The following is a 19075-nucleotide window of genomic DNA, read 5'->3' on the forward strand; positions in this document are numbered from 1 at the left end:
TTTCATGAGATCGGGTTGTTTTAGATGGTAACAGTGCTTAAGCTCTCAGGAGAATTATGTCTCTTCACACTTGGCATGATTCCGTGATTTTTCGTTGCATTTGCAACATACATAAATTGATGCTGTCTGGTGGTGGATATTATGAAATAAAATTTTAACAAAATTCTAAAACATAATGTAGGGTGACCATTGCTGAACCCCACTGAATTGGGCAAATTTTAAATGAATAAATCCAAAGGATGGATGTACACTTAATCAAAATTATCGCGATATGGACTAGTGTCTGTGAATATTAAACTGCGAAAAAGATATGCATGTTCTGCGTGTCTCTGTGTGAATGAATGGTGCACCTCTTCTAATGTAGGCTACTCATGATGAGCAGAGATGATAAGCAACTTAACTAGCACAGGTGAACATAAATCAGCGTGAGTTATTTAATCTGATTACTTTTTTCTTTTCTTCAAGTAACTGGTAAAATAATGCATTACTTCTATTATTTTAATAGAAAATATATTCGTAATTTGTCAAATAAGTAAGTCACTGGTTTCCCATTTACTGACTGACAGCTCTGGTGTTTCGATGTTGATAGAAATCAGGAGTAGGCCCCAAGTACAGAGGCGTTGTGTGCGCTGTGTGAACATGATGTGACTGTAGTTCTGGACTAAATTAACATTACTCATCTTACTTGCACAAAAACAGATTTAGTATTCCTCAAAATTAATAAAAACCGTGAAAAGCAAACTCCTTCATCTCCTTCAGCCAGAGGCTTATTCATTTCACTTGTGAAAGGGATTTTACATTTGCCAGATATAGTACTTTTATATTAAAAACAAACAAGCAAACCCAGGCCAGATAAGAAAAGGTAATGCTAAAGTAATGCATAAAAATAACACATTACTTTCCATAATTAGTTACTTTTTAGGGAGTAATGGAATATTGTAATGCATTACTTTTAAAAGTAACTTTCTTCAACACTGATGCCAACCAAGGAAAACAAACAAGAGAAACAAGGTAGGAGAAGGCAGATACAACAGAATGAAAAAGACCATCAAAATAAAAGTCTCTGGAACAGACACACAGCCACACTCTCTGTCCAGTAGCCCCTGCACACACATCTTTAAAATAGATTAAACAGAATTCAGAAGCTAGAGAAACAGGTTTTAAAACTAGTCTTGTGTATTTGTTTACACAATTTAAAAAAATATTAAATAAAAATAGCTTTACACGTCACATGTTTTAGGCAATGGCAAGAAATACCAAATAGTTGATAACCATGAACATCAAAAACCATGCAATGCTGTGGCAAGAATACTTAAATACAGAAAACAAAGCTCCTGAGTCAAATCGGGAGGTTTTGCAGAATGCACAATTTAAGTTACTCCATCCAGGGGCACAGGAAACCAAAAGAGAATTCTACAGATAGAGTTGCTCTATTAGTGTGACATGCTAAAGCCTAGTACTACTGGAGGCAGCGGCTTATACACTGCACAGACCTTGCTAAAGCAGGGGTGATAAAATAACTTTAGTAATGATGTGTAAGTAGCTTTTACAGTATTAATTTTTTCCAGTGCCATTTTTGAGTTTTTACAATATTTAAATTGTAAAATTATAAAATATAAAAGAAATATATATAAAAGAAAACTTTCAGATATTGTCAAAAGTCTTCTTAAGCATGAAAGACAATTAGTCAAATGACCTTCAGATACAGGCAAGGTGTGCTCACGCTGTCTCTCTCTCTCTCTCTCTCACACACACACACACACACACACACATTTATTTTCACTTTACAATTTTGAAAGATAAATACCAAGATACATGGTGTTACAAATTTGAAGCATTTCATTCTTTGACACGATTTCTCACTTTAAAAGTAGTGAACAGTAGAAAAAAGTTTGCATAACTGTTTCAACAAATAGTGTTATGTTTCTAAAACAGGATATACAATACACATAAATTACACTGAATCAAAATATTTACTTAACTTGAGGCTTACTGTGTTATGTAGTATTACTATTCACATATTAAAGCAAAATGAATACTAAATACATGCAGCTTATAAAGATGAATGTCAGTGTATTTTATAATATTTTGTTTGTATAACATCTGTATGGAGTGGCTTGACGGGCATTTAGTCAAGTACAGGTATCAGGTGCTCCTGTAGTTTAAACAGCAGTGCCAAGGTCATGCAACTTACAAAAAGAGGAACAAAGCAATTTATCAAAGAGTGCTAGGTTTATTAAACATTTAGAAACAAGCTAGTGCATGCTTGTGTGCTTAAGTGTGTTTTTAGAGTGTGGTGGTTAAGTGCTTGTGGAATAAATGTGCCTTCAGCTGCTTCCTGAAAGATGTGATGGTCTTAGCCGTCTGGGTGGAGGTTGGCGACAGTAATGGTGTAAGGAACCTTTGTGAATGAACAACAAGGTGTTGCTCATATAGGAGCATACACTAGTAGTGATTTGAAAGCCAGCGTCTAAACAACTGGGAGCCCGTTAAGTAAGGTTAGGATGGATCAATGCCTTGCAAAGATGTAGGTTTGGTTTGAAAGGTGGTGGGGAAAGAAATTAATGTATTAATTTGGCCTTTTTTGTTTAGCAATATCACACTGGCAAGAGTAGTTTTTTTTTTTTTTGTAATATCTGCAAGATTAGCAATGAGATACTGATTTTATACTACAGTTCAATAAACAAGTTAATATTCTGTTCCATTTTTGTCAGTACTGTTTTTTCTCAATTTTGCCAACAATTCAAAGAAAGCCACAGCAGAACATTTTTAAACAAATAAAGTGAAACATTCATAAAGATTTTACTTGCTTAGTTTCGCTCGGTTGAATGAATGACACACTCATTAATACCATCACCTACTGGCAGTTTTAGTTAAAGTAAAATTTTATTTAAAAAATATTTAAATATAAATTTTTTAAAACCCATTAATGCCCATTTAAAACCCAATTAATCTTATAGCATTTTTTAATGCAATTCATCCATGCCACCTCTGAACAGTCTTTAAAAGTAAACTTAAAACACCACTTCAGATGAAGCTTTTGATATATTGGATTCAACAGAATTATGCACAAACTTGGGTATAGTTTAAATATATGTTTTTCCACACACGTGCTGTGTGTATGTATGTGTATATGTGTGTGTATGTGTATATATATATATATATATAGCATGCGTTTATGTGTGACCTTCTACATATGCTCAGTAAGTTGCTGCATGGATCCATTCCAACCAAAGTAAAATTTGAAAATTACAGAAAGCTATTACAACCACAAAACAAGTTAAGATGTATTCAAACAAGACATTCATGTGTAATCAAATATTACTGGGAAGCAAAGTTTATTTTCCAAGAGAAAATTACTTAAAACTTGACACACTAAAAAGGACAAATACAGCCAATACAAAAGTGGTGATAAAACTTTTACCAATCAACAAAAACCAATCAGTTAAACTGCAGGTCTTAGTCATTACATAACCTCTATTGTGAAGTTTTACATTATAAAGCTTCGAAGCCAATTATGCAGAGTTAAAAATGTTAGAAAAGTCAGACTAATCTAGTTTCAATGGATTCATCAAAATTACATGATTGCCAAAAAGCACTAAACAAAAAAAACACATTTTGACCTAAGCAAAAAAAAAAAAAAAAAAAAGCACAAATCATAATGAACTATATTCAAATCTAGCAAGAGACTGTGATGTGTAAATACAGAACATAAAAAGCCAAGCTGATCTTTGAAAACTACAAAACAAAACAGACAAATGTTTCTGGGTATGTGAGTAATGTCTCATTCGTTGGGATTGGGGTTGGCATCAGGATACTGGGACAGGTCAAAGGTCAGGACTTTACTGATGACGCAGTCTCCTTGCTGTCGAGGAAGGGTAGACGATGAGTGATATGCATAGTAAGTCAAGTCACTTTTATTCATACAGCACTTTAACAATGCATACTCTTTCATAAAGAGCTTTACAGAATTCCATACTGTTCATGTTTATAACGTCTTAAGAGCTTTTAGTTCACATTAAGCAGTTTTGAAGTGGTGATAGTTAGGGTTATATACTGAAAACTGGTTCCATTTTAGAACTGGTTCCAAGAACCGGGCATTTGATAAGGCTGTGTTCACACTTAGTGTCTTTTTTTAAGCTGCCAACGTCTGTTTTACATTATAATCCTATGGAGCAAACCGTGTTTTCAAAAAAGTCCTGACACCGCTGGTGTCTTTTTCTGCAGCTCAGAGTGTCTTTTCAAGTTGAACTTTTCTGAAAAAAAGCCCTAAGATGTGTGCATTTCAATTCTGTTTAACTATTCCTACATTCGCATTTTAATGTGATTTAAAATGATTTAAGTGCAGGAACGGAAAGAACTTTGCGTGCAGCGCACACGAAGAGCGAGCACAGAGAACAGCGGTCTAAGTGCGGATTCCCAGTTTGTGTCTTTTCTCAAACCGTTCCGTGCATTTCCACTGTGAAAAAGGTTGTTGCGGGCCGGAACTGACTTGTTTCATATTTATCGACCAGTATGCAGAAAACTACGTCAGTATATCAAACACAGCCGTTTTTTGTCTTAAAGTAAAAATAATTTTCTCATGCCTTAAAATAGCTTGAATGTAACTCTACACCCTTGCCTCATTTACTAATACTGTAAATATAGCACAGTAACGAACACATGATGTAAGTGAGAATCTTACCTCTGGATAGACTCCGATCAGGGAGTCTGCTTTAGTGTAAAACTCCTCTTTGAGGGAGATCACAATAGCCTGGAAGTTCTGCACTGACTGATCCTTGATGTAGTTTGCAACCTACACAACACACAAGTCACACTTGGTCACTGAAAGAGATCAGTTTGTTCTTTTAAAGGACTGCTGCACAATTTTTAACATCAAATACAATTCTTAAGACCTGAACAAATTCTACAGAAGAAACAAAATGCTGCGAATCTGTGAATGACAAAGATGAGTATGATTTACAATTTCATTATTAGGTCAACTATTCCTTTACAACTTTAAGATTTAGAAATTTTAAGGATTTTGACGTGCCATTTTTGCTGTCTTGATATCCAAGCAGCAGCTATACAATATCTCAAATGTTCATCATATTGCAGTTGCAACATATGACAAATATGCACCTCAATGACTGTGTGTGTGACTTTAAGCAGTTTCTGGTATAAACCCTGGTGTGAAACAAACCTTGCCAATGTTGGTATTGTCCAGGGCTGCGTCAATCTCATCCAGCACAAAGAAGGGAGCAGGCTTATAGCTGTAAAGGTAAAGACATTGTGTCAGGGACTGTCTGGTGAAGGATGTGATTTGACATGAGGGTAAATATGTGCTGTACATAGGGCTGCACGATTAATCAAATGCGATTGTTACGCGCATCTTGTCAGTAAAGCCGGTTCTGTGATTAGTAGTAAATCTCCATCACCTGCTTTCAAATTGAGCAGCATTTACTACACAGAGCCGTTCTCTGACAAGCTACACAAAAAACCCCCAACAAAAACACACACGATATAATCATACGATTATGTAATCGAAGAAATCGTTTGCGAAAATGACAGCTGTTTGCGTAGCTTCACAGTAAACTATGGCTCTGTGTAGTAAATGCAGCTCAATTTGAAAGCATGTGAAAATACCACATTTAATAACATGTTTTTACACCAAACTGACTTCATTACGTCAGCAGAATGTTTGAAATAAATCCTTCTGCGAGATGATGTGGCTTCTTACACAGAATAAGACACGCAACATATTTCATAGTATTCTAAGCAATGTCGATTAGCATTGTATTACAGATATATTGTCGTAGTCTTGTGTTTATTAATCACGTTGAATCAATGAAAGCAGTTAAATCATCTGTTTATTCAGCAACCGCTTTAGGCATTTCCTGGGTTTCTTCTGCGGGGAATATTTGGAGTTTCCGAGCGAGAGCGCCCTCTACCCTTCGGATGGAGATTTACTACTGATCTCAGAACCGTGCTTCACTGAGAGATACGCATGACAATCGCAGATTCATTCTAACCGCGATTTTGATTTCATTTCGATTTATCGTGCAGCCCTAGCTGTACATACCTGTGAATGGCAAACAGTAAGGCTAGAGCCGCCACAGTCTTTTCTCCTCCAGACAGGTTGTCCATGGGCCTGAAACGTTTGCCTGGGGCTACACAGTTATAGTTGATACCATCCAGATATGGCTCCTCTGGGTTCTCAGGTCCCAGAAATGCCTGGCGAAAAACACACATACATGAACACCAGTGGAAAAAAATTACTTGTCTTAGTGTCTATGAGATGATTAGATGTTTGCAATGACTGACTTGATAAAGAAAATACCTGAAAATGACTTCAATTAGCAATTAGATTGATCTTTGCATTGTGTGCTTTTGCACTGTGTAAGCATAACCTTAGTAAACATGATTTGCTGAGGAAAAAAAAAATTCAATATATATACAATATATGTATATTCATACATATACACACATATGTATATACATATATACAGTGAGGAAAATAAGTATTTGAACACCCTGCTATTTTGCAAGTTCTCCCACTTAGAAATCATGGAGGGGTCTGAAATTGTCATCGTAGGTGCATGTCCACTGTGAGAGACATAATCTAAAAAAAAAAAATATCCAGAAATCACAAAGTATGATTTTTTTATAATCACTGTGGAGTGCTCAAAATTGTGAATATGAATGGGAATATACTTCAGAGATATTTTACTCATAAGAATTTCTAGGGGTGCCAATAATTGTGTCCAACTTGTATTTGAGAAAAATTTCATAATATTTCACCCCCTTTTAAATTCTTATTATCCAATGAAAGGTTAGATTTTTGTGATTTTTAAAAATAAAAAGATCAAAAGGATTAATGCAGATTAATTTTCACAGCCTCCTTTGATCATATTTACCAAGGGTGCCAATATTTTTGGCCATGACTGTATATATTAGTGCTGTCAAAATTAGCGCGTTAACGCAGGCGATGAATTTTTTCAGTTTAACGCGTTAAAATTATTTAACGCAGGGGCAGAGCCTAGGGTTGGCCACCCCACTCATAACTGCTTTTTCTGTCTGTTTTTTCTTGACAAGAAGTGCATTTATTCAGTCGCAGAACATCTTTACAATCACATCAATCCGGAGATTGATGTGATTGTAAAATAATTTACAGGTAAAAATATAACTCCAAAATGTATCACCTCAATGTCAAACTGCCTGTTCTAACAGGTAAGGTACTGCCATTAAAATTGAGAAATTTGTTTGTGGCTATCCATAATTTAGTAGACTATATAATAAGAATTATATAGTAAACAAAGGTGAAATTCAAAGAGGAGAATATTTTTTGTGTGCGCAAAGGCATTGGTTTAAGGCTGTGTAGAGGTTAAGTGCTTGTGGAAGAAGTGTGTCCTTAGCTGCCTTTTTAAAGTTGATTGTTTGTTGATGTGTCATTGTTTAAGTACCTGGGCACTGCTGTTGCGGGACAGAGCTTTATATATCTCATCAATGTTGGTGGCCACAGACTCAAAGCACGCGTTGAAACGGTCAAATCTCTCCTTCTTTATCTGTTCAAATGCCTGCTTGGCTTTCTTTGCCCTTTTCCTGGCAGCTTCAAACTCTATGATGTTCAAACATACAAAAGAGACAGTAAATGCATGTTAGGAATGCTGCAAAACACAGACAAGCTGAGTGAGACAGAGACCAACTCATCAAGGTTAAACTTTTTAAAGATCCCCAAAAATGAAAACTGTGCCATCATTTACTCACCCATTATAAATCAGGTTTAATTGAAAATATCTTAATTTGTGTTATGAAGATTAACGAAAGTCTTTGGAATGACATGAGTGTAAGTAAAGGACATTTTGTGAACTAATTCTTTAAGTGCATCAAGTCCACACATACTGAAGAGAAGATTTTAAATCTAAAAGATTTAACAGAAATCTTTTCATAAGAATTTATGTTGTGGGAGGGGAGACATTATCGCATCGTAGGCTGGTGATTGTGAGCAAAAGCATGTGACAGGCTAACAGTAGATATGCTACCACTCTCCTGCTTCTGCTCTGTAAACGTGCAGCTCATGTACTGCCAGTGTTACTCATTCAACAAAATTTAATTTCAAAACAGTGATGGGATGGTAATTTTTGCAACAAGAGATCTCACAAGAAATCTCAAAACTCCCAACAGATGCATTCTACATTCTCCAGTGTTTATATGTTTGTTTTTTCAAGGTCGGCGAGACCGGCATTCACAAGAACACAAGTTTGTTTTTTGCATTCTTAGAACTGCCAAACAGATGTGTTTAAATTGCAGTGTTTTGTGCTTTATCACCGTAATTGCAATTTTACATTTATTTGGATTAATTTTACAGCATAAACTTGGAATGACTGACCGTCACTGGTCTCCTGGAATTTGTCTCTAACACTCTCTAGTTTCTCCATGGCTTTCATGTTGGGAGCACTGATCCTCTGCAGGATGCTCTGCTGCTCATTGAGTCTCTGTTGTAATGTGTTCATCTCCGCCTTGATCTCCTCCTCTGAGAGTGAGTCCTGCAAAGCATCAGTCACATCACAATCTCAACTCGCCATAACACTCATGATAGTGTAAACACAGTAGTGTAATGATAGTGTAAAGAGGCAAGCATTGGTGTACTTTTAGGTCCTCTGACAAGCTGCTGTAGTCAATCTCGATAAGAGCTTCCTTGGCTAGGACAGTGCTAGATGTCTTCTGACTGCTGCTGAGGCTCTCCTCAGCCTGAGAACTGCCCTACAGCACAAACGCAAGCAAGATGTTAGGTGGGCTTATGTAATAATCCTGTTAAAGAACAAGTAGGAGTATTAAAGCTTTTTACTAGTTTATTTCACACTTTGTAGAATGAAGCTTTATTTTAAAATAGTTTTATGTCATGAAAACTGTCAAATGTGGAACATTACAAGAATGAGAATTATGTAGGGGGGACATGAATCTTTTATATTTGAGATTTGTTTTGTCTGGGTTACATTTTTAAACAGTAATGAAGTTCCAGTTAACTCTGGACATTTATTGAATTATGTTCTTCTTTATCTACTCAACATAAGGCATGAATTAAAGGTATTTTTTAAAGTTCACATTTTAGATAAATCACACAGAGTATCTAGCACAACTAATTTCAAGCATACACTTCTAGATTAAAATTCGGTTGCACTTTATTTTTTGTAATACGTGTAATTACAGTGTACTTAACTAAGAAAGTACTGATATTATAAGGTAACTACATGGTTAGGTTAGGGTTAGGTTTAGGGTTAGTACCTAGTTATTGTAATTACTAGGGCTGGGTATCGTTTAAAAATTTTCGATATCGATACGATACCTTAAGTTCGATACCAGTTCCTGAACGATACTTTTTTCGATACCAATTTTATGAAATCAGTTTTAACAAGATTACATTATCTAAAAAAAAAAACTTTGGTTTTATTTTTTCAGCTTGTTGACATTTATACAGACTCAAAGCCTCATCTCCTGAGCCACTGCAAAAGGAACAAAATATATACACAATAAATCAGTGCAAATTTTAATAAAGTTCAAATAGTTTTCAGTTAGGCTACATTTACACTAGTGCATGTTCGTTTTAAAATGCATAGCTCAGACAGGATCATCATTTCTATTAATTTATTCCAGGCTGTTAAAGACTTCAAGAAATTGAAAATCTGCATCCACTTTCATAAGTGGGTGTTTTATTTTCTTTCACCATATGTTTTATTGTTATTAAATTCTGGTGTAGTATGTCTAATTTTAATGCATAAAAACTTAGTTTATTCAAATTTATTCTTAAAATAGCCGTATGAAATGTTTAATTTTTCCTCAGAAATTCTGTGTTCTGGTTTTCAAATGAAGGCATAAAACATTAATTTCATTTATCTTTAAATTATTGAAAATCAAATTTTATTTATTTATTTTGGCAAACAAAGGGGGTTTACTATTAAAACTGAAACATGGAAGAAATATTGTGAGATCATTACTTAAAAAAATAAACGTTTAATAATTTTAATAGTAGCTTAATTGCCTCACTGACGTTGATGAGATTAACCCCGTAGGTATCTTTTGGTACCGAGCGACAAGACGTTTTTTGATACTCTATGGTATTGAGGCAATTCAGTCGGTGCCTAAATAGTATCGAACTTGATACCCAGCCCTTCTAATTACTATAATAAGTACATAGTATGTACATGAGGAACAGGACTGTAAAATGAAGTGCTACCCAAAATTCTTTTAAAGATCATAAAAACACAAATTGATTGATTAAGTTTCCAAACTTCTGATTGGTAGTTCATAATTTTGAGAGTTTATTTTGTCATGGATTAGCCTGGCACACACCTCTTCCTGGCTGATGTCATCCATAGTTCCTGATCGGAGGGGAAGTCTGATGTCCTGCATCTTACAAGCCTGTAGAAGATTGTGTCTGTCACTGCGTTTTTGCTCCAGCTTGGTCTCAATGGCCGTCACCTCCTTCTGCAGCTGCGTCAACTCCCTAGACAAACACAAACGTTTTTCCTTACATCATCTTACCTATTTTCTTGAAAACATCTTTGCATGTTTGTTTGTTTGTGTTTAATGCCATTCCAGCTTCTGTAGCTATTTTCATAGTGAGAAATATTATGGCTGAATTATATCATGTTTTTATCATTTATTTTTGCTAGAAACTCCAAAACTGTATTTGGCTTAACTCTGTTAAAAATCCCTTCAAAAGTGTTAACTGAATAAAAAAAAAGTTCTCAATGAGTTAAAACCAGCACAATCTAATAAAACAAGCGTCATGGATCATCTATGCATTTCTAGAATAAAACAGTGAAAGGGCTCACTTGTTGGCACCCCCCAGTTTCTTGCGGATCTCCTCCATTTCATGATTTTTATCATTAACCTCAGATTTCTTGGCCAGGTGCTGGTTTTTCAGATCCTGTAGCTGTGCCATGGTTTCATCAATGATCTTCATGTTCCTTTGCTCTTCCTGTTGGGAAATATTAAATTAATTAGATTCAATGAGATCAAACATAATTTCCAGGCTTAAAGGAGTATCATTATGCGAGTATCTGAATGCTCTCCACCTTCTTGAGTCTCTCTATCTCATTCTCATCTTTCTTGACCGTTTGTTCCCACATGATCACCTTCTCCTGGTCTTCCTTCAGCTGGTTCTTCTCATAGTCCAGCTGGATAGCCAGACGTGTCTTCTGAGTCTCAAATTCCAGGCTACCAGAGTTTGAGGAAAGGATTAATCAGAAGATACATCAACTATTTGCATCTGAGGGAGAACTACAATTGCCCACAAATTCTAATTGAAGTAGATATAAAAAAAAAAAATAATTTAAAAAAAATATGATTTTTAAAAAAAATAAAAAAACATTCAGCTGCATTATAGTGATGGGAATTTGGGTGCAAAATGTACAAAAATGTGTATATTTTTGGAATGCACACAAAAAAAAAAAACCCTTTTCAAAGACCAATGATTTTTTCAATGATCTCACCGTTTCTTTGCAATCTCATTCTGTCTCTTGACTTTTTCTTCTTCAAATTCACGAATGTTACGAACTCCAATCTCTTTACAGAACTCTACAAACACCTCATCCTCCACCTGGAATAAAAGACAAACACCAACAAGACTGAAGACAGGTGATAAATTAACCATGGGAAAGTTGTTTTTAGATAACCGTGCTGTGTCCTACCAGGTTCATGCGATCTTTCAGGTCTTTCATATCTCTCTCTCGTGACTGGATGATTCTCTTAATGTCATTAATGCGTGGAGCAAAGTTCGCAAGTTCACTCTCCAGCTTTGACTTTTCCTGAAATCCCAATAACAAAATGTGACAAATATCTCTACTGTAGTACGTCACTTCTGATGAGAAAAGAAAACAAACAGAAAAGCAGAATAGTTCTGACTCCAGTTTTCAACTGGATGGGCCACAGTCAAAGTCTGCTATGCCATTAAATACACACCTGTGGCCAACCACCAGTTAAACTTAATATTAATGTGTTAAGTGGCAATGCAGCTTCACAACCGTAAATAGTTTGTAATTAGGTGAATAAACTATTACATCACAAAATAATGTTTTTCTTTTATTATTATTGAACATCTGTCTTATTTCTTCCACTTTTTATAAAAGCAATAAGCAGCATTTTTCTGGCAGCAGTTTGGAACAACACAAGCTGAATAAGTGGTGGGTACCTGCATGTTAAGGGACAGGTGTCTGGTCTTGGTTTGCTCCAGATCACTCTGAGAGTATTTGAGTCTCATCTGCAAACCATGAGCTTGAGACTGCACCTGACGCAGCTCTGCCTCCTTTCTCTTTGCCTTCATTTGCTCCTGATATTCACACACAAACACTCAATCCAATCAGTCAACGGCAAATCTCTTTGCCCACGTCACATTAAACATCCTTCTGATTCAGAATTACTTACTTTGAGCTCATCTGTGAGCTTTTCCTTTCTGTCTTTCAGTTTATCAACAGCTTTCTCATCCCAGCGCCGCGCTTTGGCCTTCAGATCACTGGCACCTCCGGAGATCACTCCAGACTTCTGGAATAACGTCCCATCTAGAGCCACAGTCTAAAAAACAACAACACATGATCCAGAACCAATAAACTACCAAATACAAACCAATCAAAACATTTTTGACATTTCCCACCACAAGTGAGTAATGTTTAAGAAAAATTCATCATAATAATGTTTTGGGTTTCTACGGTGTTTGGAGTAGTCGCTGTGGTGTTACAGGTTTTGGACGGCACATCTATGGACTCCTTGTAGTCCAGTCACCAACAATCTAATGCACTCAAAACCTATCCAATAGCTGTATTTTTGACGTGATGTGATTTTTTTTCCTTTGAACCTTGTGTCTGTATGGTCCTCCAAAGGCAATCCTGCGAGCATCCTCCACGTTTTCACAGACCAGGGCATTTCCACAGGCGTATTGCAGGGCTTTCTTAATATGTGGCGGCTCGTATCGAATTACATCAATCACCAATTTAGCACCACGCAGCTCACGCAGTTTCTCATCTGTGGGCTTGACCTGTTGAGGACATTATAATACATGAGCCAACTTGCTCAAGCACAACACATTCAGTGAAATAAAAATCCAGTGACACCACCTCCAGGTAGTCCAGGGGCAGGAAGGTCTCGGGTTCCCCACGCTGCTCTTTAATGTACTGGATACAATCACGACCTGTCTTCTCAGAGTCCACAATGATGGCATCCATGTTTTTACCAAGAACTTTAGTAACAGCAATCTGAAATTTCTTCTGTGTGGGCTGGCACAGGTCAATCAGTCTCCCGTACTGGAAAATGAGATGACCATATGTGAGCATACAGCTATATAAAACACATATGTGATCCTGGACCACACAAACAGTCATAAGGGTCAATTTTCCTAAATTGAGATTTATAAATCATCTGAAAGCTGAATAAATAAGCTTTCCATTGATGTATGGACAATATTTGGCCGAGATACAATTATTTGAAAATCTGGAATCTGAGGGTGCAAAAAAAAAAATCTAAATATTGAGAAAATCGCCTTTAAAGTTGTCCAAATGAAGTTCTTAGCAATGCAAATTACTAATCAAAAATTAAGTTTTGATATATTTACAGTAGAAAATTTACAAAATATCTTCATGGAACATGATCTTTTCTTAATATCCTAATGATTTTTGGCATAAAAGAAAAAAAAATCAATCATTTTGAGCCATACAATGTATTTTTGGCTATTGCTACAAATATACCCCAACGACTTAAGACTGGTTTTGTGGTCCAGGGTCACATATATGCACTGACACTGTGAACAGTAATAAGTCGCTTCTCACCACTGATCCAGGATACAGCCTCTTGATACTCTCCAGAATCTCAGCCTTACGCTGCTGTCTGCTGTTCTCCTGTCTGTCGATACGAGCATCACCCAGCTGCTCCATCACCTGCATGAAATATATCATAGAGTTGAGCAAATGATGGCTTTTTTTCCATTGAATAACCTTTCATTCTTTCCTCTAAAAGCTTTTCTGCACCCATTACAGTTTCCATCAGTTATAGAGTGATTAATGCAAATCATCAAAAGTGTCATTCTTGGCATGGTTGTGGATACTCCAGACATTATCAATTAGGTTAAGAGATTAATCAGATTTCTAAAAAAAAAAAATAAAAAGGAAATTCATTCACTGACAAAAGGAGAAATACAGCAAAAGTAATACGGAAGTTACTCCGCTTTATCCCTGTACATGAATCAGCACTAAAAAAACTAACTACTTTATTCAGAATTATACAAAAGAGTATGATGAAGAGAAAATGCTTTCAAAACTTTTCAGAAGTCAAGTCAAGTCACCTTTATTTATATAGCACTTTTAACAAAACAGATTGTGTCAAAGCACTTAACAGTATCAAATTGGAGGATAGAGTGTAAGTAATGTATAATAAGACTAAACACACAATTTTCTGTTAAAGGCATTTCATTATTGAATTCAGAGATGAATAGTATCTGTGCAATCAAATCGACGATAATCACTATAAATTAATTAAGTGTCCCCAACTGAACAAGCCAGAGGCGACAGCGGAAAGGAACCAAAACTCCCTCTGAGACAGAATGGAGAAAAAAAACCTTGGGAGAAACCAGGCTCAGTCGGGGGGGCCAGTTCTCCTCTGACCAGATGAAACGCAGTTCAATTCCAACCACAGCCATGTCAGGTTGGAGAAGACAATCAGTTCCTTTTCCGAGATACATTCATATAAAGCCACCCCCACAAAAACTCTTCATTTGAATTAACCATGAAGTGCAATATATACAGTGGGTACGGAAAGTATTCAGACCCCCTTAAATTTTTCACTCTTTGTTATATTGCAGCCATTGCTAAAATCATTTAAGTTCATTTTTTTTCCTCAATGTACACACAGCACCCCATACTGACAGAAAAACACAGAATTGTTGACATTTTTGCAGATTTATTAAAAAAGAAAAACTGAAATATCAGGAGATGGGAGAAAGTTGTAGAAAGTCAACCATCACTGCAGCCCTCAACCAGCTTTATGGCAGAGTGGCCTGACGGAAGCCTCTCCTCAGTGCAAGACACATGAAAGCCCGCATGGAGGACTCCAAGATGGTGAGAAATAAGATTCTCTGGTCTGATGAGACCAAGATAGAACTTTGGCCTTAATTCTAAGCAGTATGTGTGGAGAAACCAGGCACTGCTCATCACCTGTCAATACAGTCCCAACAGTGAAGCATGGTGGTGGCAGCATCATGCTGTGGGGTGTTTTTCAGCTGCAGGGACAGGACGACTGGTTGCAATCGAGGGAAAGATGAATGCGGCCAAGTACAGGGATATCCTGGACGAAAACCTTCTCCAGAGTGCTCAGGACCTCAGACTGGGCGAAGGTTTACCTTCCAACAAGACAATGACCCCAAGCACACAGCTAAAATAACGAAGGAGTGGCTTCACAACAACTCCGTGACTGTTCTTGAATGGCCCAGCCAGAGCCCTGACTTAAACCCAATTGAGCATCTCTGGAGAGACCTAAAATGGCTGTCCACCAACGTTTACCATCCAATCTGACAGAACTGGAGAGGATCTGCAAGGAGGAATGGCAGAGGATCCCCAAATCCAGGTGTGAAAAACTTGTTGCATCTTTCCCAAAAGACTCATGGCTGTATTAGATCAAAGGGTGCTTCTACTAAATACTGAGCAAAGGGTCTGAATACTTAGGACCATGTGATATTTCAGTTTTCTTTTTAATAAATCTGCAAAAATGTCAACAATTGTGTTTTTCTGTCAATATGGGATGCTGTGTGTACATTAATGAGGAAAAAAAATGAACTTAAATGATTATAGCAAATGGCTGCAATATAACAGAGTGAAAAAATTAAGGGGTCTGAATACTTTCCATTACCCACTGTGTGTGTGTGTATATATATATATATATATATATATATATATATATATATATATATATATATATATATAGTCAGCCACCAATTGTGCAAGTTCTCCCACTTAAAAAGATGAGAGCGGCCTGTAATTTTCATCATAGGTATACCTCAACTATGAGAGACAGGATTTTTGTAGGATTTTTAAAGAATTTATTTGCAAATTATGGTGGAAAATAAGTATTTGGTCAATAACAAAATTTCATCTCAATACTTTGTTATATACCCTTTGTTGGCAATGACAGAGGTCAAACGTTTTCTGTAAGTCTTCACAAGGTTTTCACACACTGTTGCTGGTATTTTGGCCCATTCCTCCATGCAGATCTCCTCTAGAGCAGTAATGTTTTGGGGCTGTCGCTGGGCAACACGGACTTTCAACTCCCTCCAAAGATTTTCGATGGGGTTGAGATCTGGAGACTGGCTAGGCCACTCCAGGACCTTGAAATGCTTCTACGAAGCCACTCCTTCGTTGCCAGGCGGTGTGTTTGGGATCATTGTCATGCTGAAAGACCCAGCCACGTTTCATCTTCAATGCCCTTGCTGATGGAAGGAGGTTTTCACTCAAAATCTCACGATACATGGCCCCATTCATTCTTTCGTTTACACGGATCAGTCGTCCTGGTCCCTTTGCAGAAAAACAGCCCCAAAGCATGATGTTTCCACCCCCATGCTTCACAGTAGGTATGGTGTTCTTTGGATGCAACTCAGCATTCTTTCTCCTCCAAACACGACAAGTTGAGTTTTTAACCAAAAAGTTCCATTTTGGTTTCATCTGACCATATGACATTCTCCCAATCCTCTTCTGGATCATCCAAATGCTCTCTAGCAAACTTCAGACGGGCCGGACATGTACTGGCTTAAGCAGGGGGACACGTCTGGCACTGCAGGATTTGAGTCCCTGGCGGCGCAGTGTGTTACTGATGGTAGCCTTTGTTACTTTGGTCCCAGCTCTCTGCAGGTCATTCACTAGGTCCCCCGTGTGGTTCTTGTGATCATTTTGACCCCACGGGGTGAGATCTTGCGTGGAGCCCCAGATCGAGGGAGATTATCAGTGGTCTTGTATGTCTTCCATTTTCTAATAATTGCTCCAACAGTTGATTTCTTCACACCAAGCTGCTTATCTATTGCAGATTCAGTCTTCCCAGCCTGGTGCAGGTCTACAATTTTGTTTCTTTGGTCTTGGCCATGGTGGAGTTTGGAGTTGGACTGTTTGAGGTTGTGGACAGGTGTCTTTTATACTGATAACGAGTTCAAACAGATGCTATTAATACAGGTAACGAGTGGAGGACAGAGGAGCCTCTTAAAGAAGTTACAGGTCTGTGAGAGCCAGAAATCTTGCTTGTTTGTAGGTGACCAAATACTTATTTTACCGAGGAATTTACCAATTAATTCTTTAAAAATCCTACAATGTGATTTTCTGGGTTGTTTTTTCTCATTTTGTCTCTCATAGTTGAGGTATACCTATGATGAAAATTACAGGCCTCTCTCATCTTTTTAAGTGGGAGAACTTGCACAATTGGTGGTTGACTAAATACTTTTTTGCCCCACTGTATATATACACATATACACACACACACAGGTGCTGGTCATATAATTAGAATATCATCAAAAAGTTGATTTATTTCACTACACTACATACTTGTCAATGTATATGATGAAGTATTTTAGCGCTTGCCTTTCTGAACTCTTACCTGGTTCAGCTCCATGTTGATCTCATCTATTCTTCGTTTGGCCAGTTCCACCTCTTCTGTGAGCTCCTCCTCCATCCTCTTCTGCTCATCCAGAGACTGTCTGGAAACAGAAGGAGAAATGACACGCACAATAACAGCTGTTGGCCAAATCAGATGTGGCTTTGTGAAATGTTTGTACCTGCTGGTGGTGATGTAGTCCTCCAGTTTCTCAATGCGTTTCTGGTTCTCCTCGATCTCCCTGATCTTCTGCTTGATCTTGGCCTATCGATAACCACAATCACAACAAATCAAGCTGCTGTGTATGTTTATTTCCACTGTATCAATTAAGCCCACAGAAACTCTTTGCACCTCGGTTTCTATTTTCTTCCTCTCCTCCAGGTCCAGACGATCCTGGTCAGCTTTTTGGTCTCTGTTGAATTTCTCTAGCTCCTGAGCCAGTGTAGCAGCTCGCTTGCTCGCCTCCTCCTTCAGACGGTGATATGCCTTAACCTAAACACAAACAAAGACAACAGTCATATTTAACCTAGTATTCTTAATAGTGCTGTCAAACAACTAAATCGCATCCAAATTAAAGTTTTGTTTACATAATATATGTATGTGTACTGTGTATATTATTATTATTATTATTATGTTCATATAAATACACACACATACAGTATATATATATATATATTCTGAAAATATTTCCCTTTATACATTTATATATTCACATTAATATTTTATATTATATATAAATATATTTAATATACAAACGTAAAATTTTTCTTAAATATATACATGCATGTGTTTGTATTTATATAAACATAATAAATATACACAGTATACACAAATATATTACATAAACAAAAACTTTTATTTTGGATGTGATTAATAGTTTGACAGCACTAATTCTTAACTGCAAAGACAAAGTTAAGTTAAGTTAGTATTGTCAAGTATGGTGACCCATACTCAGAATTAGTGCTCTGCTGTGTGTGTACACTTGGATGGGTTAAATGCAGTGAGTAGTGAACAAATGCATGCATGCGCACACACACACACACACACACACACACACACACACACACACACACACACACACACACGGAGCAGTGGGCAGCTATTGCTACAGCGCCCGGGGAGCAATTAGGGGTTCGGTGCCTTGCTCAAGGGCACCTTAGTCATGGTATTGAAGGTGGAGAGAGTGCCGTTCATTCACAATCCCCACCTTCAATTCCTTCCGGCGCGAGAATCGAACCTGCAACCTTCTCCCTAGAAGAAGCCCGACTCCCTAACCATTAGGCCACGACTACCCCCTTAAAGAAGCTGTTATTAAAATCTGTTCGAGGCCTTGACTGATTGTGCACTTATATTTGTGTGGCTTAAACATTAAGATAAGCAAATTACTGGCAGGATTAAACAGGTTATTTTTCCACTATTAAAATTAAGTGGTACAAGTGACAAACATTTGTTTTAGGGTTTCACGGTATGATAATCGTCT

General features: G+C 37.1%; 1 protein-coding gene across 1 annotated transcript in view; it reads right to left on the bottom strand.

The window, feature by feature from the left end:
• Positions 1-3321: 3321 nt before the first annotated feature.
• smc1al (structural maintenance of chromosomes 1A, like) overlaps positions 3322-19075 on the bottom strand; it is a 30040-nt gene continuing 14286 nt past the window's right edge. Inside the window, exons 7-26 of the mRNA XM_058763654.1 lie at positions 17947-18087; positions 17777-17859; positions 17599-17698; positions 13800-13907; positions 13092-13277; positions 12833-13012; positions 12406-12552; positions 12173-12310; positions 11673-11789; positions 11475-11581; positions 11058-11199; positions 10815-10960; positions 10330-10483; positions 8629-8742; positions 8369-8525; positions 7443-7597; positions 6062-6213; positions 5183-5252; positions 4685-4795; positions 3322-3865 (exon numbers count right to left, since the gene is read on the bottom strand). Coding sequence (XP_058619637.1) covers positions 3785-3865; positions 4685-4795; positions 5183-5252; positions 6062-6213; positions 7443-7597; positions 8369-8525; positions 8629-8742; positions 10330-10483; positions 10815-10960; positions 11058-11199; positions 11475-11581; positions 11673-11789; positions 12173-12310; positions 12406-12552; positions 12833-13012; positions 13092-13277; positions 13800-13907; positions 17599-17698; positions 17777-17859; positions 17947-18087 — 2589 coding nt within the window. The 3' untranslated portion in view covers positions 3322-3784. The remainder of the gene's footprint in view (positions 3866-4684; positions 4796-5182; positions 5253-6061; positions 6214-7442; positions 7598-8368; positions 8526-8628; positions 8743-10329; positions 10484-10814; positions 10961-11057; positions 11200-11474; positions 11582-11672; positions 11790-12172; positions 12311-12405; positions 12553-12832; positions 13013-13091; positions 13278-13799; positions 13908-17598; positions 17699-17776; positions 17860-17946; positions 18088-19075) is intronic.

This window comes from Onychostoma macrolepis, chromosome 23 (genome assembly GCF_012432095.1).
Source record: "Onychostoma macrolepis isolate SWU-2019 chromosome 23, ASM1243209v1, whole genome shotgun sequence".
NCBI lineage: Eukaryota > Metazoa > Chordata > Actinopteri > Cypriniformes > Cyprinidae > Onychostoma > Onychostoma macrolepis.